General features: G+C 47.9%; 1 protein-coding gene across 1 annotated transcript in view; it reads right to left on the bottom strand.

Moving 5' to 3' along the window:
- The window catches only part of USP43 (ubiquitin specific peptidase 43), a 77,318-nt gene that overhangs the window by 14,404 nt on the left and 39,570 nt on the right, over window positions 1-23,344 (bottom strand). Inside the window, exons 3-6 of the mRNA XM_077458596.1 lie at window positions 12,256-12,356; window positions 8,578-8,670; window positions 1,037-1,172; window positions 502-649 (exon numbers count right to left, since the gene is read on the bottom strand). Of these exons, the coding sequence (XP_077314722.1) occupies window positions 502-649; window positions 1,037-1,172; window positions 8,578-8,670; window positions 12,256-12,356 (478 nt within the window). The remainder of the gene's footprint in view (window positions 1-501; window positions 650-1,036; window positions 1,173-8,577; window positions 8,671-12,255; window positions 12,357-23,344) is intronic.

The raw sequence follows: 23,344 nt of genomic DNA, 5'->3' as shown, positions 1-23,344 counted from the left end.
AATATTTTTTTGATTACAGGCACCATGAAAAAGTCTTGAATCTCCATGTTCACCAGGCCAAGCTACCATCTTCAGAAGCTAGACATTTCGGCACTGGAAACCTACTACTACCTAAGGTCATATAAGAGGGTAACTGAAGGTGAACTAATATTTTCAGGAGTTCAACAATGACAGCCCAAGTATTCTTTTCCTTACAGGTTACCATGAAAAACTCTTGAATCTCCATGTTCATAAGCCTGGCCAAGCTGCCCTGTTGGTGCCATCTTCAAAAGCTAAGGATTTCTGCATTGGAAACCCACCCAAGGTCCTACAAGAACCAGGAGCCTTGGGTAATGGAAGGGGAACTAGTATTTTCACAAGCGCATCAATGGCAGCCCTAGCATTTTTTCTCATTATGGATTTACCATGAAAAACGCCTAAATTCCCATGTTCATGAGCCCGGCAAAGCTGCCATGTTGGTGCCATCTTCAGAAGCTAGAGCTTTCTGCATTGAAAACCCACCTGAGGTCCTACAAGAACCAGGAGCCTTGGGTAAGGCAAGGGGAACTTGGAAGGCGTAGACTGGGTCACCTTCTGCTACGCTGTTCATGTCTTCATCATCGGAGAAGGATCTTTGGAATCCGCTGGAGTAAACCTCGGCCAGGATGACCTGAAAAAGAACAAATAGCTGAATAAATCAACTGTACAAAATTCGTTTAGATCTCAAAATTCTAAAATTTTATATACGACATTGACAAAGAATTTGTGAAGCTCTCTAAAAAATATTCTTTACTTCAGCCCCTAAAAATCAGGCTTTTAGTGGGAGTGGCTGCTTTGTTGGTAGGAGGGGGGAGGTGCATAAGTGGGCTGGACCAATAGGGTAATGGGAGCCCATGAAAACGTGAAGAAGAAAGAAGAAAGAAGAAAGAAGAAAGAAGAAAGAAGGAAGAAGGAAGAAGGAAGAAGGAAGAAGGAAGAAGGAAGAAGGAAGAAGGAAGAAGGAAGAAGGAAGAAGAAGAAATCACACTCTATGTGGTTGTCCAAGGAGAAAACTTACCTGGTCGGCGGGTATCTTGCCCTGATCGGCCACCATCTGCCGCAGTGCTGCCACAGTACCAAATAAAGGAACGGCCAAGCCAATGCGCAGGAAGCGCTGCTGCTGAGACTGGAATACTAAAATGACGTTCAGGGCCCTGCGAACATAGCAAAGCATGGGAAATGTTAAACCGTGCTGATCAGAGCATGCTCAGTAATGCTTCAGTGTAACCCCTCAAGGTATTTCGAGATTGCCCTACGTCCCCTGACAATGCCCTCGTCTGCTATTTTTATTTATTTTTCTTCAGAAGGACGGTGCCATGCTTGTTCAGGCATCATCCAGACTCACCATCTACTTCCTGGAGTGAGATTTTGACTCCGAGACGAGAAAGTCATGGAAACCCTGCTGCCTGTACAGTCCCTGGCTGTGTTCACAAATGTCTGACACAGATCAGCCCCTGCTGCAGTCCATCGCCTTGCCATGTACCTTCAATTCTGCAATTTTCATTCAAGCTAAAACATTTTGTGACCCCCGTCGATGTTGAGGAATTTTATGGTATAGGGAGACATCACTCTGTCCCTTGCTTTTAATTGCGTTGTCAACCGTGACGGCGAATACAACCAGCTGCGCTGACACGCATTGCTCATGCAAAGTCCACCATTGACACCGTTCCACAGCAATGATGTGCAGCTGACACTGGAGGGAGTGCATGGAGAAAGGAAGCGACTGTAAGAGGCTGAAGGGAATCAGCAAAACCGAGATTGGAAAAAAGGATAAAAGAAAAAAAAAAAAAAAAAAAGGTAGGCAGTTGGAAATGCTTCCTATGCAAGTTCTCAACGGTGTTCACAAACAGACAACCCCAACCCTTCCGAATTTCGACAAATACCCTCATTCGGAAATATCCTAAATGGAAATTTAAATATTCAAAAATTTGTAAATTCTGAAATTCAGATATTTGAAAATTCTAAAATGCAAAAGAACGAAAAAATTCAAAAGAGCGAAAATTCAAAAGAGCGAAAAAATTCAAAAGAGCGAAAAAATTCAAAAGAGCGAAAAAATTCAAAAGAGCGAAAAAATTCAAAAGAGCGAAAAAATTCAAAAGAGCGAAAAAATTCAAAAGAGCGAAAAAATTCAAAAGAGCGAAAATTCAAAAGAGCTAAAATCCGAAAATTCTAAAATAACCAACTAAAAAAATCTTAACCATTACTAACTATTAAATTATCGGTATTGGAATTTCCTGTCAAATTTGGCTGTTGGTGAACGTAACGAATATGAATTTATCCAACGTCAAGCATTATCCGAAATAACGAATGCTGCATTGAAAACAAATGGAACGTAATGAATAATGTTGTAAAGCGCTGCATAAACTGTTGGACCTATATAAATCCTGAATAAAAAAAAATAATAATAATAATTTATATTATATATATATATATATATATATATATTTGTTTTTTTTTATTATTATTACTATTAATAATAATTCATTTGTTTAGATGCGACATTCATAACATCGGATAAATTCGTATTCGTTACATTGACTAACAGCCGAATTTGAAAGGAAATTCCAATACCCATAATTTAATAGTTAGCTAGTTTGTCATTATTAGCTAGTTAGTTAGTGAGATATTTAAAATGTTCTCTTTCCTATTTTCGGATTTTAGAATTTTTGGATTCTCGAATTTCTGACTTTTCAAAATTTCGATCATAACAAAATGACCTGAAAAATGAAGAAAAAAAAAAAAATGAAAACAAAAACAAGTTTTTCGGCAGTGCACATGTCTATTCACAAAACAACTGACGCAGGTCAGCCCCTGCTGCTGCCTCTCATCTTTGCCACAAAAGTTACGACGTTGCAGTCTGATCGCTGAGGGAGAAGAAATGCTTCCTCCTGCGCGCAGCAGAGCGATAGCACCTCAGCCTAGGCAAAGTCACTGACGGGAGCTCAAGGATGGCCATTTTATATTTATTTATATAAATTAAAAATAAAAAAATAAAAAAAAAAATAAAAAAAAAAAAGAAGAAGAAGAGCTGGATTTTTTTTAAATGTATCCTATTGTTGTATATTGCGACATGTGAGCATTTTATTACTGAGGGGTCCACATTAATTGCACATGAATTCTCATAACCAGCCAAGTAACAAAGAAGTACCTGTGTGAGAGCGCATCTTGGAGCGCGGTTTCCGCGAAGCGATGTGTAGTACACGCCGCATAATAAACAGTAATGCATATTTCATAAACAGTAATTACAGAGCCGTAATGACTGTGAGAAACATAACACCGAGGCGAAGCACATAGGCTTTTCTTATGCGGTCTCCAGGATTAACCCCTTCCCGGCTCCGTGCCGCTTGGCGGGACTGGCAGTGGGAGTCAGATAAACATTAAGGATATTATCAGCACTCACCAGCTATAATTATCAGATCTTTTCCTTCTCTCTCTCTCCCTCCCGTATAATTTTCTTTTCTTTTTTTGTTGTAATAATTAAGGCCGCCCACCCGCTCGATTCTGGGCACGCACGCTTGTCGGTGGAAGTTTCCAGCTCAGGGTTTACACTTCTGCCTAATGATGTGTGATTTGGACCATGCAATGTTTTTCATGAAACTAATATTTGCCGTTTCTACATATTAAACCTTTGCAATTTCTCACTTAAAAAGGGTCCGTTGTGTATCCTTTTGGAGCCAAATTGGGCCCTCAGTTTTAAGCTTTGCCACACATCCATGGTGCCATTGCACTCAGCTCTGAATGACTAACAGGCCCTTTTGACTTTAAATGAGCAGAACAACCCTAACAGTAAAAGGGTGCTACAATGGGGGGGGGGGGGGGGGTGATAGCAATGCCTCTTCTTTGCCCTACCTTTACCAGATTGAAGCCTAATAAACTTTCAGTTAAATAAGATAATTATCTAAGCGAAGGACCCAAGCAGCTTTGCCACAGATGCATATACACAGTGGCATTGCACTGAGCTCAAAATGACCAGCAGGCCCCTCTAGAGAATGGGCAGAACAACCCCAATGGAAAAAGGGTGCTACAATGGGGGTGACAGCCATGCCTCTCCTTTCTGATACCTCTACTAGATTGAAGCCTAATTATACAGGATTTATATATCAAATTATATATCAAGTTAATTAATATAGGAATCCATTCTGGGGTTCCTATACATAGTTTAACAGTTTTTGGTTAATTGCACTGATCATATGTTTATATATCTGATATATTGCAAGTGCTATTTGCACATAGGGTTTACCTTGTGAGCCTGTATTTGTAGGATTTATATATCGCCAACAGTTTGTGAAGCACTTTACAACACGAGGGCAGACAGTACAGTTACAATATAGTACAAGAGGAATCAGAGGGTCCTGCTCATTAGAGCTTGCAATCTAAGAGAAGAAACTTGGTTTAAATTAGCGGGATGAGTAAATGTTGTCTAAGGGCCAGTTCACACCACATACCGTCCAGTGTCTTTTTTTTCTGCTTCAAAAATGCATGGATAGTAGGTTATATGGTTTCCAGTGGCATATTCTAGTGGATGTGCATAACAACCCTAATAGCAAAAAAGGTGCTGCAATGGGGGTGACAGCCATGCCTCTCCTAGATTAAAACCTACTTAAACTTTCAGAGTAAATAATCTAATTATATTCCAGATGTATCAAAGCAAAATTGTGCAAAGTCTTATAGGTCATTTTCTTTAGAAAGCTGCCCCAGCCAAGCGGCGCAAAAAACAGTGGCCGAGGGGGGGGGGGGGGGGTTTCAGACCTCTGCAGAGAGGCCCCACTGCTTCCACACTGCTGTCAGGCTTTTCTATTAAGTTGTTGTTGCTTCCTAAAAAAAAAAAATAAAAAAAAAAATAAGGCCTCTAAAACCTTGTCCTTTTGCTTTGACGCAGCTGGAATTGAGTTAACTTATTTGAATGGGTACAAAAAAGCCATCCTACGTCATTTGGTGAATGCAGCCAAGTCGTGTAATCCCTTACTCTGGAAACAGCAAAACCCCCCTACTATAACACTCTGGTTGAAAAAAGTGGAGGAAATGAATAGAATGGAAGATCTGATAATGACTGCGAATAACCGACACAAGATGTATCAGAAAACCTGGACCCATTGGAATCTTTTTAAATACTCTGAGGAGGGCAAAACCCTCCTTGGCATGGGTCAAACTAGTGAATGCTAGGATCGGATCAGCTCTAGCACCGCGAACCTAACTGCTTTGGGGGCCATGTCCATAACCGTTTCCCATTCCCCACTCCCTCCGTGGCCCCACCCCTGGCCCCCCCACTCTCCCTCCCTTGACCCAGCTCTCCCCACTTTTCTTTCCTAACCCGTTCCTACCCCCCCCCCCCTTCTCCTTTCTCTCTTGCCCTTTCTCCCCATCTCTTCTCTTTCCCCCTCTTCACTCCTTTTTCTCCTTTCCTCTTCGGTAAGGCCCACGGATCGCCGACCTTTTATGGTCTGCGGGAAAGAAGGGTGCTAACGATATGAGAGACTTGAACAAGAGATATGTACTATAGGCAGCATTACTCACATGCCAATGTATCCTAGCTGGTAGAGAGGATAACTTGTGTTAACTTGCAGAAGTCACCTTCTTTCTGTATGTACGTTATTGTAACCTACCTCATGGGACCGAGATTTGTGTCTATCCTCTATTTTCTATCTCTTTACTCATGTGATATAAAACCAATAAAAAAAGATATTAACAAACTTATTTTAATGGAAAGTTTAATTAGACTAGTAAAGATATGAAAGAAAGGCATGGCTGTCAACCCCATTGCAACACCTTTTTACTATTAGTGGGGACAAAGGGGACCTGCTGGTCATTTGGAGCAGAGTGCAATGTCACCACTGTGTGTGCAAAGCTTCATTGGTTAACAGTTTCTTAGCAGCCCCGGCAGTGGCCATGTTTTTGGCTAGCTCTGTTGTGCCATCCAGTGTTTACGATGTGCAATAGATAAACCAACAGGTCCCAGCGGATACAAGATATTAAATAATCGTGTGAACCTCGCCTAAAGGAATAAGATGCTCCCTAGGCTGACATTTTAATTGTTAAGATGTGCAACAGACCTGCTGCCCTATTGAAAAGCGACCTGTGGTAGATCACTTTTCAGAGGTGTTTGACAGGCAGTGAGGAGAGGTGTTGCCTTATCACCCGTTTGTACCCTGTAAATGCCAACCCTCTGCATTACATATGGTAGTAATTGGGTTGCAGTATGACCCCATTCACGTGAATGGGTCACGTTTTGCGGCAGTACTGTAATGTTAGTTCAAGGCCTGGTGAGTAATAAAACTTTTCTGCTCAATGTCAGGAGAGCAAAGATAAAACGCCTTTTTTTTTTTACGACTTCAGCTCTTCTTTATCTCTAGAATGCCTTTGAAGCTCCTTTCTGTTTTTACTCAACAAAAAAATCTCCAGTCTGAGCGGAGGAGCCCTTTAATCTGAGCTGTATAGAAAAGAAGAAAGTAAAGGATTCTGGGAGGCAACCAAACATCTTATTAAAAGAGGAACTCCGGACACAAAGCTTTCATTTTATAATATTCCTCAGTAGCTACAAACAATATAAATCTGCCTTGTTTGTGCCAAAATGTCATTGCAAACCCAGGTATTACCTTGTAAAAGTAGCTGTGACATCATCACCGAGCTGTACATAGCCTGTGCATAGAGCAGAGGTGTGGGAGTGGCTCAGCAGGCTCCACCCACTTCAGAAAACGACAGAATGGGGGCAGAGACAAGACTGTCAACCTGTAGATGGAGTCATGAAGTAAGAGAAAGAGCAGGGCTGTGGGAGGGGCACAGCAGGCTCCTCCCACCACTGAAAACTACAGGTGGGGCGGAGACGAGAACAATCACCCTGCACAAGGAGAGAGAGCAGAGCTGTGGGAGGGGCCCAGCAGGCTCCACCCACTATGGAAGATTACAGGAGGGGGCGGAGACAAGATCAGTTACCCTGCACAAGGGGCCCAGAAGGCTCCACCCACTACCGAAAACTACAGGAGGGGGTGGAGACAAAACCAGTCCCCCTGCACAAAAAGAGAGAGCAGAGCTATGGGAGGGGCCCAGCAGGCTCCACCCACTATGTAAAACTACAGAAGGGGGGAAACAAGACCAGTCCCCCTGCACCAAGAGAGAGCTGAGCTGTAGGAGGGACCCAGCAGACTTCACCCACTACCGGCTGCCTGCAGAAAACTACAGGAGGGGGGCGGAGACAAGACCAGTCACCCTGCACAAGGAGAGAGATCAGAGCTGTGGGAGGGGCCCAGAAAACTCCACCCACTACAGGCTGCCTGCAGAAAACGACAGGAGGGGGCGGGGACAAGACCAGTCACCCTGCACAAGGAGAAAAAGCACTAATGTGGGCGGGGCCTAGAAAACTCCACCCACTACCGGCTGCCTGCAGAAAACTACAGGAGGGGGGCGGAGACAAGACCAGTCCCCCTGCACAAGGAGAGAGATCAGCAGTGGGCGGTCTTTATTACAGGAAGTCTCACACTGGATTACTGCACAGATCTGGGAGAAATACACAAAGCACACAGAGATTCAGGCTGGGTTCACACTTATGCGATTGCAGACATTGCATGCGATTCGCACTGCGTTGCTGTGCACATCACATTAGATGTCTTTGCGATGCAAATACAGTTTGTATGGCAAAAATCGCATTTTCACCAAAATGGAGGAACCTTTTTTTTGTCCACACTGGAATTGGATCGGATGTTCAGACCCAATTCCATCCGATTTTACAGTTCGCACTGCAATCTGATTTGGGGGTGTCATTAACTTTTCACTGACAACCGCAACGGTTGGCAGAGAGCAGTGTGAACTGCCTGCGATTTAGATGCGATGCGGGAACCTCGCACAGGAATCGCTGTGGTTCCCCGCATCACATCAGTATGAACCGAGCCTGAAGGAGACACATGATGAATGGATTTAGGGCAGGTTCACACTACAAAAGCGCACTTAAGATCCATTCCGGATGCGTTTCTGCATGTGCATTTTGAATGCGTTTTTGGCGCCGTCTGGAGCGTTTTGATGCTTTTTTCCTGTTTTTTTTTCCACTGTACTGGGGTCCAGAGCATTTTTGATGTGTTTTACCGCATTCCAGTGCAGGAAAAATGCAGCATGTTCTACTTTCTTTTTGAAACTGGAATACTCTGACCCTTGGCAGCAGTGGAGTCTCTCTACAGAAGTCCGACCCCCCCGCCACTGCTTTTGCACTGCTGACAGGGGCAGCTTTCTAAAGAAAATGTCCTATAAAACTTTTACCCACTTTTGCTTTGATACATCTGGACTAGAATTAGATTATTTATACTGAAAGTTTAATTAGCTTTAATCTAGTAAAAGGTATGAAGAGAGGCGTGGCTGTCGCCCCCATTGCAGCACCTTTTTTGCTATTAGGATTGTTCTGCACATCCACTAGAATATGCTATTGGAGACCATATAACCTACTATCCATGCGCTTTTAATGCAGAAAAAAAAAAATACACTGGACTGCATGTGGTGTGAACCGGCCCTTAGAAAATATTTACTCATCCCGGAGTTCTGCTTTAAATCCTTCCTCTGGAATATCGCACATCTTACCTGGTCTGTCGCAGGGGGATGGGCAGGGAGATGCAGAGGAAAGGGTCGAACGTGTCACTCTGCTTGTGGCAGTGCGGACAGGTGAGCGACGATCTGCAATGAGACAATATAAAAAGGAACATGACACATTTCCACTTTTTCAACCTGGGGGGGCACTATTCCTCCCACCGACACCAATCATGGGGCACTATCCCTCCCACTGACACCAATCATGGGGCACTATTCCTCCCACTGACACCAATCATGGGGCACTATTCCTCCCACTGACACCAATCATGGGGCACTATCCCTCCCACTGACACCAATGATGGGGCACTATTCCTCCCACTGACACCAATGACGGGGCACTATTCCTCCCACTGACACCAATGACAGGGCACTATTCCTCCCACTGACACCAATGATGGGGCACTATTCCTCCCACTGACACCAATGATGGGGCACTATTCCTCCCACTGACACCAATGATGGGGCACTATTCCTCCCACTGACACCAATGATGGGGCACTATTCCTCCCACCGACACCAATGATGGGGCACTATTCCTCCCACCGACACCAATGACAGGGCACTATTCCTCCCACTGACACCAATGACGGGGCACTATTCCTCCCACTGACACCAATGACGGGGCACTATTCCTCCCACTGATACCAATGATGGGGCACTATTCCCTCCTCTGATACCAATGATGGGGCACTATTCCTCCCACTGACACCAATGATGGGGCACTATTCCTCCCACTGACACCAATGATGGGGCACTATTCCCTCCTCTGATACCAATGATGGGGCACTATTCCTCCCACTGACACCAATGATGGGGCACTATTCCCTCCTCTGATACCAATGATGGGGCACTATTCCTCCCACTGACACCAATGACGGGGCACTATTCCTCCCACTGACACCAATGACGGGGCACTATTCCTCCCACTGACACCAATGATGGGGCACTATTCCTCCCACTGACACCAATGATGGGGCACTATTCCTCCCACTGACACCAATGACGGGGCACTATTCCTCCCACTGACACCAATGACGGGGCACTATTCATTCCACTGACACCAATGATGGGGCACTATTCCTCCCACTGACACCAATGACGGGGCACTATTCATTCCACTGACACCAATGATGGGGCACTATTCCTCCCACTGACACCAATGACGGGGCACTATTCATTCCACTGACACCAATGATGGGGCACTATTCCTCCCACTGACACCAATGATGGGGCAGTATTCCTCCCACTGACACCAATGATGGGGCAATCTTCCCCACAGGGGCACAGACAGAAATCCAAAAAGGTCTTTCATAGAGTGCATTGCCTGCTGCAACCTCCCTCTTCCTCTCTTGGGGTTTTCTAGACGTTCCCTACACAATTGTGTTATTGCTGAACACAAGAATGGTAAAATATGAAGAGAAGACAAAAGCAGCCAGCCCTATACTTAGAGGGGGCGGAGCCGCGGAGGCAGACGAGGTGTCTGGTGGTAATTATAGCGGTGTGGCCCCCCGCCAGGACCGGTGAAGATCTGAGTCACCGCGTTGTCCCGTCTCTGGGGATCCAGATCTGCCCCCGGCCTGCAAACATCTTCCTTTCCCAACTGTTATTATCCCGCAACCTCCCATCCCCCACGATGGAGGAGAAAGTTACATTGTTACCATCAATAAAAGAGATTTATAATAAGCCACACCCCCCGACCTGTCCAGCTACTTGCACTGCGCAGCAATTCATCCTCAAAGTTCCCAAAAGACCAACTCAACTTCCCGATCAAAAGCCGTAAAAACCCCAAACCCAAAAATGGAACACACTGCAGTTTACCAATCAATAGACGTGGCGGCTGCATTCGTCTTTTTTTAGCCCTTATCCCCTCTGTTTTCACCCGATGATCTGGTCAGTTACACACCTCCTGTATTATAGCCCCCCCCTCCCCCCCCCACTCTGGATGAAGGAGCACAGGGGGCACCTTTGAACAGCAGATTTTTTATACTAACAAATTAAAGCAACACTCCAGCTCACACTTTATAATCAGTTAAAAAAATTTTTTTTTTGGATGAAGGATTTACATGAATAAAAGCTGATCATTGTAAGCTCCCCTGTCAGTGGTAAAGGAGTATGTAACGTAGAGCGCAGATGTCAGGAGTATGTAACGTAGAGGTCAGGAGTATGTAACATAGAGCGCAGAGGTCAGGAGTATGTAACGTAGAGGTCAGGAGTATGTAACGTAGAGCGCAGAGGTCAGGAGTATGTAACGTAGAGCGCAGAGGTCAGGAGTATGTAACGTAGAGCGCAGAGGTCAGGAGTATGTAATGTAGAGCGCAGAGGTCAGGAGTATGTAATGTAGAGCGCAGAGGTCAGGAGTATGTAACAGAGTGAAGGAGTTAGGAGTAAAGTAGAATGTAGAGGTCAGTAGTATGTATTGCTTGGGCTAGAGTTAAGGAGTAACACAGAGTACAGGGGTTAGGAGTAGCGCAGAATGCAAGGGTCAGTATTATGTAATGAAGAGTGCCGAGATCAAGAGAAAGAAAGGCAGAGTGCGGGAGTCAGAAGTTATGAAGAATGCAAAGGTCAGGAGTAAGTAACGCACAGTGCAAAGTTCAGGAGTAAGTAATAATGAGTGAAGGAGTTAGGTGTAAAGCAGAATGCAGAGGTCAGTGGTATGTAATGCTGGGTCCAAAGATAAGGAGTAACACAGAGTACAGGGGTCAGAAGTAAGACTTCAGCGATCTGTAATATGTAACATAGAGTGCAAGGGTCAGGAGTAAGTAATGTACAGCGTAGAGATTAGGAGTAGGTAACGCATAGTGCATGGGTCAATAGCAGGCAACACAGATAGCAGGGGTCAGGAGTAAATAATGCACATTGCAGAATCAGTAGTATATAACACAGAGTTCAGAGGTCAGGAGTAACAATGCAGAGGTCAGTAGTATGTAAAGTAAAATTCAAGGGTTAGTAGTATGTAATACAGAATGCGGAAGCCAGAAGTGTAGTGCACACTACCGGTGTCAGTAGTATGTTAAAACAGAGTGCAGAGGTCAGGAGTAAGTAACAGTGCAGGGGTCAGTAGCAAGTAATGAGCTCAGACTATGTAACACCATGCTCAGGGGTAAGCACTAGTTAAGTCAGAGTGCAGAGATCAGGAGTAAGCAATGCAGAGTGAAAAGGGTCAGTAGTATGTATGTAATTGAGTGCAGCGTTGGTCGTATGTAACAGAGTACATCGGTCAGTAGTGACACAGGGTTCAGAGGTCAGTAGTATGTAATACAATGTGCAGAGGTCAGTAGTATGTAGTACAATGTGCAGAGGTCAGTAGTATGTAATACAATGTGCAGAGGTCAGTAGTAACAAATAAATTTCCTCCCACAAATAAAAATACCTGCTTATCAATAAAAACCATCTACTCCTCCCCCCCATGTCTGTCTGACCCGTATTGGCACTATGTGTCCATCAAAGTGTAGTATTTGGCGTCTTGCACAGTAGAGTAGGGATTGGTTGGATGGAAGGGGGAGGGATCACTGTGACGCACTTGTCCAGCCTGAACACGTATTGCAGGATATTTGAATCAATGTTTTAATGCAAATGCTGGAAACATGTAAAAGACGCAGGGCAGTGTGCGGAGGGTTAAGGCAGAACCCCGCAGAGTGACGTCGCACTCCTCTAATTACTCCTCACCTGTACTGAGCCTGGAAGTGTTCCTGTACAAAGCTCTGTCCTCCATCTGTCTGCGGGGAGGAGGGCGAGGAACTGAGGCTGCTCTGCTCAGACACCGGAGGCTGCAGGAGAAAAGAAAATTCATTAAAGAGAAAGACGTGAGAGCGACAAACAGCCCCAAATACCCAAACACAACCTACTGGAGCCCCTGTGCTCAGCACTACATACTACTGGAGCCCCTGTGCTCAGCACTACATACTACTGGAGCCCCTGTGCTCAGCACTACATACTACTGGAGCCCCTGTGCTCAGCACTACATACTACTGGAGCCCCTGTGCTCAGCACTACATACTACTGGAGCCCCTGTGCTCAGCACTACATACTACTGGAGCCCCTGTGCTCAGCACTACATACTACTGGAGCCCCTGTGCTCAGCACTACATACTACTGGAGCCCCTGTGCTCAGCACTACATACTACTGGAGCCCCTGTGCTCAGCACTACATACTACTGGAGCCCCTGTGCTCAGCACTACATACTACTGGAGCCCCTGTGCTCAGCACTACATACTACTGGAGCCCCTGTGCTCAGCACTACATACTACTGGAGCCCCTGTGCTCAGCACTACATACTACTGGAGCCCCTGTGCTCAGCACTACATACTACTGGAGCCCCTGTGCTCAGCACTACATACTACTGGAGCCCCTGTGCTCAGCACTACATACTACTGGAGCCCCTGTGCTCAGCACTACATACTACTGGAGCCCCTGTGCTCAGCACTACATACTACTGGAGCCCCTGTGCTCAGCACTACATACTACTGGAGCCCCTGTGCTCAGCACTACATACTACTGGAGCCCCTGTGCTCAGCACTACATACTACTGGAGCCCCTGTGCTCAGCACTACATACTACTGGAGCCCCTGTGCTCAGCACTACATACTACTGGAGCCCCTGTGCTCAGCACTACATACTACTGGAGCCCCTGTGCTCAGCACTACCTACTACTGGAGCCCCTGTGCTCAGCACTACCTACTACTGGAGCCCCTGTGCTCAGCACTACCTACTACTGGAGCCCCTGTGCTCAGCACTACCTACTACTGGAGCCCCTGTGCTCAGCACTACCTACTACTGGAGCCCCTGTGCTCAGCACTACCTACTACTGGAGCCCCTGTGCTCAGCACTACCTACTACTGGAGCCCCTGTGCTCAGCACTACCTACTACTGGAGCCCCTGTGCTCAGCACTACCTACTACTGGAGCCCCTGTGCTCAGCACTACCTACTACTGGAGCCCCTGTGCTCAGCACTACCTACTACTGGAGCCCCTGTGCTCAGCACTACCTACTACTGGAGCCCCTGTGCTCAGCACTACCTACTACTGGAGCCCCTGTGCTCAGCACTACCTACTACTGGAGCCCCTGTGCTCAGCACTACCTACTACTGGAGCCCCTGTGCTCAGCACTACCTACTACTGGAGCCCCTGTGCTCAGCACTACCTACTACTGGAGCCCCTGTGCTCAGCACTACCTACTACTGGAGCCCCTGTGCTCAGCACTACATACTACTGGAGCCCCTGTGCTCAGCACTACATACTACTGGAGCCCCTGTGCTCAGCACTACATACTACTGGAGCCCCTGTGCTCAGCACTACATACTACTGGAGCCCCTGTGCTCAGCACTACATACTACTGGAGCCCCTGTGCTCAGCACTACATACTACTGGAGCCCCTGTGCTCAGCACTACATACTACTGGAGCCCCTGTGCTCAGCACTACATACTACTGGAGCCCCTGTGCTCAGCACTACATACTACTGGAGCCCCTGTGCTCAGCACTACATACTACTGGAGCCCCTGTGCTCAGCACTACATACTACTGGAGCCCCTGTGCTCAGCACTACATACTACTGGAGCCCCTGTGCTCAGCACTACATACTACTGGAGCCCCTGTGCTCAGCACTACATACTACTGGAGCCCCTGTGCTCAGCACTACATACTACTGGAGCCCCTGTGCTCAGCACTACATACTACTGGAGCCCCTGTGCTCAGCACTACATACTACTGGAGCCCCTGTGCTCAGCACTACATACTACTGGAGCCCCTGTGCTCAGCACTACATACTACTGGAGCCCCTGTGCTCAGCACTACATACTACTGGAGCCCCTGTGCTCAGCACTACATACTACTGGAGCCCCTGTGCTCAGCACTACATACTACTGGAGCCCCTGTGCTCAGCACTACATACTACTGGAGCCCCTGTGCTCAGCACTACATACTACTGGAGCCCCTGTGCTCAGCACTACATACTACTGGAGCCCCTGTACTCAGCACTACCTACTACTGGAGCCCCTGTACTCAGCACTACCTACTACTGGAGCCCCTGTACTCAGCACTACCTACTACTGGAGCCCCTGTACTCAGCACTACCTACTACTGGAGCCCCTGTACTCAGCACTACCTACTACTGGAGCCCCTGTACTCAGCACTACCTACTACTGGAGCCCGTGTACTCAGCACTACATACTACTGGAGCCCCTGTACTCAGCACTACATACTACTGGGCCCCTGTACTCAGCACTACATACTACTGGATCCCTGTACCCAGCACTACATACTACTGACCTTTGCAGTTGGCATTAGAAACTACTGACCTTTGCACTCAATTACCTAAATACTACTTACATATGAACCCTGCTTTACCTACTACTGACCCTTGCACTCTGCATTACTTACCCTTTACCTCTGCACTCGGTCTTAACCATTACCTACCTCTGAGCATGGCGTTACAGTACTACTGACCTCTACACCGTGCATTAAATACTACTGACCCCTGGACTTTACATTACATACAACTGACCTTTAAACTCTGTGTCACTTACTACTGACATATGTACTGTGTTACATACTACTGACATATGTACTGTGTTACATACTACTGACCCCTGCACTTGCCACTACATATTTTTGGCCTCAGCACTAAAAACTACTGACCTCTGCACACAATTACATACATACTACCTACATATGAACCTTGCTTTACCTACTACTGACCCTTGCACTCTGACTATTTACTCCTGACCTCTGCACTCTGTCTCAACTACTAATTACCTCTGAGCATGGTGTTGCATACCTCAGGCCTCTCCATTACTTACGCCTGATCTCTGCACTCTGCGTTACATACTGCTGACCTCTGCATTGTGCATTACACACTACTGACCTATGAATTCTGCTTTACATTCTTCTGACCTCTGCACTGTGCATTAAAAATACTGCTGACCTCTGCACTTTGCATTACATACTACTGACCTGGGAACTCTGCGTCACTACTGACCTATGCACTGCGTTACACACTACTGACCATGCACTCAGCACTACATACTACTGACCTCTGCACTTGGCACTAGCTACTAATGGCCTCTACACTACAAACTACTGACCCCTGCACTCAAATACAAATACATACTACTTACATCTGAACCCCGCTTTACCTGCTACTGATGCTGGCACTCCGATTATTTACTCATGACCTCTGTACTCTCCCTTAACTACTTCTTACCTCGGAGTATGTTACATATTTCTGGACTCTGCATTACTTCCTCCTGATCTTTGACCTCTGCACTGTGCATTACACATGCCTGGCCTCTGCATTGTGATTTACATGCTACTGACCTCTGCACTGTGCACTATATACTACTGACCTCTTCACTGGGGGAGGAGACTGAGGAAATGACTCCTCCTCCTTCTACAAAGTTACAATGTACAATCTGATCACTGGGGGAGGGGAGACTGAGGAGACGACGACTCCTCCTTCTACAAAGTTACAATGTACAATCTGATCACTGGGGGAGGGGAGACTGAGGAAATGACTCCTCCTCCTTCTACAAAGTTACAATGTACAGCTTGATCACTGGGGGAGGGGAGACTGAGGAAATGACTCCTCCTCCTTCTACAAAGTTACAATGTACAGCCTGATCACTGAGGGGGGGGGGAGACTGAGGAAATGCCTCCTCCTCCTCCTACAAAGTTACAATGTACAGCCTGATCACTGAGGGGGGGGGGGGGGGGGGGGGAGACTGAGGAAATGCCTCCTCCTCCTTCTACAAAGTTACAATGTACAGCCTGATCACTGGGGGAGGGGAGACTGAGGAAATGCTTCCTCCTGCCTGCAGCAGACAGATGACATCTCGGCCTAGGCACAGTCAGTGGTCTGGAGCTCAGGGAAAGCTCCTAAATGATAAAAGGTGAAGAACGACGATCACACTGCTGTTTATCGCGTCCACTTTGAAGTTTTCAGAAGAACGAACGAAGGATTTATTTTTTGTTCCAAAATTATTCATTTTTTTTAAATAAAGATTTTGTGTAGCGAAGCGCGCGCTAAGAAGGGTAAGCGGCCTTCGAGGGATTAGACGTCTTTAAATCCGGCGAGCGTTCTCTATAATTGGGTGAATATGATAAGCAGAAGGATAAACACACATACAGGATCGCGGGAAGCTGCGGCGGTCCTCCTCCTCCCCCTCCCCCCCAGGAATTCATCCTCCGATAACAGGAAGACGCCATGCCAAGCCATGCCCGCTCCTTGCTGCCAGCTCTCCGGGGTGGGGGGGGGGGGGGGGTGTGCCATGATTGCCTTCTGGCAAGTCCTGCCTCTTATACTGCAGCACAGCAGGGGTTAAAATCTCACCCCAGCTGGAGAGATACAGAAAGCAGAATAAAAAAAAAAAAATTAAGATTTTCCATAACAAGAAATTCTCATTCTTCTCGTTTCAGATTTTAAAATATTAAAAGAACAACTCCGGCCAAAAACAAGATAGAAATAAAAGGCCCATTAAAAAAGATTAAATATGCTGCAATAGTCACCTTCAATCCAGAGACAGTACTTTTTTCTGCCACTAGGTGTCTGATAGACCACATCATTCAATCTACTTCTTCTGATCCAACTTCATCCCGGACCAGCCCCCAACCTGTGATTGGATCATAAAAAGGAGACGCAGACACAGTGATGAGCTCGTCACTCTGCTGTCTCCTCCTATCAGCATGTCAACTAAACGGCTCTTTACACTGCTTCCACTTCTCCCTGTCTGAGCTCTGCTGTACAGGAAGCCCACTGGTCATGTTCAGGTACTTCTGCTGCTTCTATTTAATAGAGTTAATGATGTAATAATTATTATTATTACAGAACCGCGTTATTTTTGTCCTTAAAGGCAGCCCTCCTATTCCACCCCAAAAACTCCACCCCCGATAACAGGAAGACGCCATGACAAGTGATGCCCGGTCCTGCTGCCAGCTCTCCCGGAGGGGGGGGGGGGGGGGAATTGGCCGTCATCGCCTTCTGGCAATACATACTGCGGTTAAAAGTGGAAATCTTACCAGTTAAAGAAATTCTTATCGTTTCATATTTTTAATATTAAAAGCAGAACTCCAGCCAAGTGAAAGAAATTAAAGTCCCATTAAAAAGAAAAAAAAAAAAAAAAAACAACAAAACTAGCTTTTGCTGCAATAATCACCTTCAATACAAAGATCCTGCCCCCCCCCCCCCCCCCCCCCATAGCACTTTTTTTTTCTGCCATTAGAGGTCACATCGTTCAATCCTCTGAGCCCACTTCATCCCGGACGAGCCCCCAACCTGTGACTGGACAGTGAAAGGAGAAGCAGCACAGCGATGAGGTCATCTTTCAGGTACTTACGCTGCTTCTATTTAAGAGTTACTGATGTATTAATTGTTACATTAATTATTTAGTCTCCGTGATGCCGGCACCCGCCGGTCCTTTAGGGGGTTTCCGATGCCGGGAGGCGGGGTTTATGCTCATAGTTATATAGTAGATGAGGTTGAAAAAAAAAGACACAAGTCCATCAAGTCCAACCTCTGTGTGTGATTATATGTCAGTATTACATTGTATATCTCTGTATGTTGCGGTCATTCAGGTGCTTATGTAATCGTTTTTTGAAACTATCGATGCCCCCCCCGCTGAGACCACCGCCTGTGGAAGGGAATTCCACATCCTAACCGCTCTTACAGTAAAGAACCCTCTACGTAGTTTAAGATTAAACCTCTTTTCTTCTAATATTAATGAGTGTCCACAAGTCATGTGACTGGCATAATTGGCTGCCACAGTGGTCACATGATCGGAAAGCTTTCCGTTAGCCACCAGTAACTGCGCCGGGAGTACGCAGGGCGCGCCTTCTTGGCAAAGTGAGGTTTACATTCTGGTAGACAAATGTGCTCGGCATTAAGGATCACCTGCCAAGAGATTAAGACCCCTTTCACACTGGGGCGTTTTTCAAGAGTTTTTCATGCGCTTTAGCGTTAAAAAAGCGCCTGTAAAGCGCTTGAAAGAAGCCTCATCTGCAGTCCCAATGTGAAATGTCAGCGCCCGAAAATTGCTCGGAAAGCGCCGCTTAAACTAGCAGCGCTTTACCAGCGTTTTTTGAGCGTTAATGGGGCGCTTTTAACCCCTGCTAGTGGCCAAATAAAGGGTTAAAAGCGCCCACAAAACGCTGCTGCCAATAGCGTTTTTCGGGCGTTTTACAAGCGCTTCCCATTGATTTCAATGGGAAGGGGCGTTTTAGGAGCGTTGTATTTACCGCTCCAAAAGCGCTGCAAAGAAGCTACTTGCAGGACTTTTTTTTGACGCTCTGCCAGCGCAGCGCCTTGGTGTGAAAGCACTCGGGCTTTTACATTGGGATTGCAGTTGCAGCTTCTTTCAGGCGCTTTTTTTAACGCTAAAGCGCATGAAAAACGCCTGAAAAACGCCCCAGTGTGAAAGGGGTCTAAGGGCGTATTCAAATAAGGGCTGGGAGGTGGGGCAATAAAATGCCTCTGAAGAGCGATCCAAATGCAGAAGTGTACATCTGCATTGAGTTTGGCGTCAAAGCCCAACTCCAGCCAGAACTTTATTTTTTTGGACAGAGCAGGAAAGAGCCGGAACCTCCAAGTCTTGCCTTGCAGCACCGAGGTCCTCCGCTCACATCCCAGCCAGGACACCATCTGCATGGAGTATGCATGTCCTCCCTGTACTCCGATGGGTTTCCACCAGCATTACAAAGACATGTTGGTAGGTTCGATGGGATAGAGACATTAGATTGTAAGCTCCTAGGTGCAAGGACTGTACAGCGCTGTGTAAATCGTTGGCGGTAGATAGACGCTTGTAATAAATAAGCTCTCCGATTCTGACTCAGCCACATTTTTTTTTTTTCTAGAGAAAATTCTCAATTCTCTTACATTTCCTGTTTTCTGAAGTTTTACGATCGTTACAAAAAGATCACAGAAAAAAGAAGAAGAGAAATCTCGCCATTTACAGGCCGCACTACAAAACGCGCTGAGCCGATGGTCTCACCATGAGAGGCTACAAGATGCCACAAGGAGCCACATTAATTGCAATGAAGTGGCTCTACGGCAGGAGAGAACAGCGTCCGGACCCTCAGCCTGTCCGCCGCAGACCGCCGTGCATTGTGGGTAATGCCGATCCTCTTATAGCCGTAATAGAGATAATTAAAAAAAAAAAAAAAAAAAAACGGCATCAGGAAAAGGAGATGGGTTGGAACTTCTCAGCAGTGCCTGTACTGGAGGAAGAGAGGGCCAACTCGGCGCACCGGGGGAACGGGGGGCCAACTCGGCGCACCGGGGGAACGGGGGGCCAACTCGGCGCACCGGGGGAAAGGGGGGCCAACTCGGCGCACCGGGGGAAAGGGGGGCCAACTCGGCGCACCGGGGGAAAGGGGGGCCAACTCGGCGCACCGGGGGAAAGGGGGGCCAACTCGGCACCGGGGGAGCAACTCGGCACCGGGGGAGCAACTCGGCACCGGGGGAGCAACTCGGCACCGGGGGAGCAACTCGGCACCGGGGGAGCAACTCGGCAGCGGAGGAAAGCGGGGGCAACTCGACACCGGAGGAAAGCGGGGGGCAACTCGGCACCGGAGGAAAGCGGGGGGCAACTCGGCACCGGAGGAAAGCGGGGGGCAACTCGGCACCGGAGGAAAGCGGGGGGCAACTCGACACCGGAGGAAAGCGGGGGGCAACGAGGGGAAAGGGAGAGCCCTGTACTGGGGGTGGGTAATTGGGTCATGGGGGTTTTACAATATAATTATTTGATACAATGGTTTTAAAAAGGGGGAAAGGGGGACAACTCGGTACCGGGGGAACAGGGGGAAGCCGGCACTGAGGAAAAGGGAGAGCCCTGTACGGAGGGGGGGGGGGTAATTGGGTCATATGGGGTTTTACAATATAATTATTTGATACAATGGTTTTGATTCAGATTTTCCCAGGAATTTAGGGCGGTTACATTAAGAAATTTTTTATTTTTTTGCAAACAAATAGTTTGTCTTGGATGTAAATGAAGGATTTTGCTGCATCGAATGATTGTTTTCAAGTGAAGGACCGTTTGTAACATTCGATCTCTGATTGATACTTTGTTTATCCTTCTATACATGACAAACATGGGGCTGCAGATGAACATCTGGTTTACAGCAGGGAACACCCAACAACTTCAATCGATATTGGTGGACGATCAGACCATCCTGGAGTCCTTGGGAAAGAAAAGTGGGAGGGGCTCATTATCATACTGGCGATTTTCCAGCGAGCTGGACCAATCAACTCATCCGCTAAGAGAGGAGAGACCAAAGTACTGTCTGTATGAGGCTAACCGCACTGGGGTAAGGATTGTGGATCCCAGTGCCTGAAACATGTGGCAATGACAGCATTGTGGCTCCCATTTCTCTGGCCGTCATTGTGATAGAAGGGCTTCAGTATGAAAATAAGAATTGATGACTTTACTGACTGTATAAGTATTGGGTTCGGAGGAATGGCGGCCGCCATCCTTTTCTCATGACAGGGTCACTTTAAGCCACAGCCTTTTATAGGTCTGGGCAGTGGCACACATACAGTTTTATTATGGGCAGCGGAAGGACCAGACGTCTGATCTCTGCCCACGGCAGTCTGGAGAATGAGATATCTGCCGAGTAAATATAGGTGCAGCCAGGAGTCACCTGACCCCGCCAGACGGCCAACGGTGACTGCACAGGACAAAGACAGCTCTGCCGCCAATTACTTCCCCCTCATAATGGGCACAGACCCAGGCACTAAGCACAGGGATGGTGGGAACCCCTCATAATGGGGACAGCGGGTGTACAGACCCGGGAACTCAGCACAGGGATGGTGGGAACCCCTCATAATGGGCACAGTGGGTGTACAGACCCAGGAACTCAGCACAGGGATGGTGGGAACCCCTCATAATGAGCACAGCGGGTGTACAGACCCGGGAACTCAGCACAGGGATGGTGGGAACCCCTCATAATGGGCACAGCGGGTGTACAGACCCGGGAAGTCAGCACAGGGATGGTGGGAACCCCTCATAATGAGCACAGCGGGTGTACAGACCCGGGAACTCAGCACAGGGATGGTGGGAACCCCATATAATGGGCACAGCGGGTGTACAGACCCGGGAACTCAGCACAGGGATGGTGGGAATCCCTCATAATGGGCACAGCGGGTGTACAGACCCGGGAACTCAGCACAGGGATGGTGGGAACCCCTCATAATGGGCACAGCGGGTGTACAGACCCGGGAACTCGGCACAGGGATGGTGGGAACCCCTCATAATGGGCACAGCGGGTGTACAGACCCAGGAACTCAGCACAGGGATGGTGGGAACCCCTCATAATGGGCACAGCGGGTGTACAGACCCGGGAACTCGGCACAGGGATGGTGGGAACCCCTCATAATGGGCACAGCGGGTGTACAGACCCGGGAACTCAGCACAGGGATGGTGGGAACCCCTCATAATGGGCACAGCGGGTGTACAGACACGGGAACTCAGCACAGGGATGGTGGGAACCCCTCATAATGGGCACAGCGGGTGTACAGACACGGGAACTCAGCACAGGGATGGTGGGAACCCCTCATAATGGGCACAGCGGGTGTACAGACCTGGGAACTCAGCACAGGGATGGTGGGAACCCCTCATAATGGGCACAGCGGGTGTACAGACCCGGGAACTCAGCACAGGGATGGTGGAAACCCCTCATAATGGGCACAGCGGGTGTATAGACCCGGGAACTCAGCACAGGGATGGTGGGAACCCCTCATAATGGGCACAGCGGGTGTACAGACCTGGGAACTCAGCACAGGGATGGTGGGAACCCCTCATAATGGGCACAGCGGGTGTATAGACCCGGGAACTCAGCACAGGGATGGTGGGAACTCCTCATAATGGGCACAGCGGGTGTGCAGACACGGGAACTCAGCACAGGGATGGTGGGAACCCCTCATAATGGGCACAGCGGGTGTACAGACCCGGGAACTCAGCACAGGGATGGTGGGAACCCCTCATAATGAACAGCCCGTCTGTTACATTGTATGTAACACGCAATGAGATACATTTGCCTTTGATAGATGAATATTTTTCCTGTGTCTATCCTTCGGGAGGCGCTGACGCACACTTTCATTTTCAGGCGCGGCATTCCTCCGCCGGTGACCCCGGTGACCTCGGGGCACTCCGGTGACACGGGTCATCGCCAAAGATAGCCATCTATCCGGAGCTTAAAGGATTAGGGGGGGACGGAGATTTCGTCAGCGGTGAGGACAGGCGTCCGGCGCCCCCCATTCATGGCCCGTGGAATTGTGCTGCGTAGACACAGCCGGCCTCCTGCCATTGAATAGGAGGATTCCAGCTGGTGTCACACTAAGCCAGGGGGGGGCACCCGGGACGCACACAGGGATTATATGGGAGGATCGGACGGATACAAAATCCGCCATGCGTGTGACATGGAATCGCACCTCCCCCGCCCTTCAGTCTCGCACAGGTGTACCGCCTCCTCTACTGGACTGAAATGACTTCCTCCAATTTCACTGCACACTGTGAGCTTTAGAAGCTGCAGCAAGTCAGATAGAGCCCCGTCTCATTTCCTGGCTGGAGGACATCCAGCATCATTTAGCACTTTCCTCCCCAGCTTGATTGTCCTTTCTTTGCCCCTTTCCTTCATTGGATTTCAGTTCTTCCAATCATGGAGGCTCAGAATCACATGTTGGCGTTACCTGCCTGCAGCTTGCCTAGGAACGGCCCCTCCTCCAGACTCCTCCTTCACCTATCAATGCAGTTTGATATTTGCATAACTCCT

This window comes from Lithobates pipiens, unplaced genomic scaffold (genome assembly GCF_037356315.1).
Source record: "Lithobates pipiens isolate NorthernLeopardFrog02 unplaced genomic scaffold, aLitPip1_a1.2 Scaffold_28, whole genome shotgun sequence".
NCBI lineage: Eukaryota > Metazoa > Chordata > Amphibia > Anura > Ranidae > Lithobates > Lithobates pipiens.
Note: the sequence above shows the minus strand (reverse complement) of the source record. Positions and strands in the feature narration are given on the sequence as shown.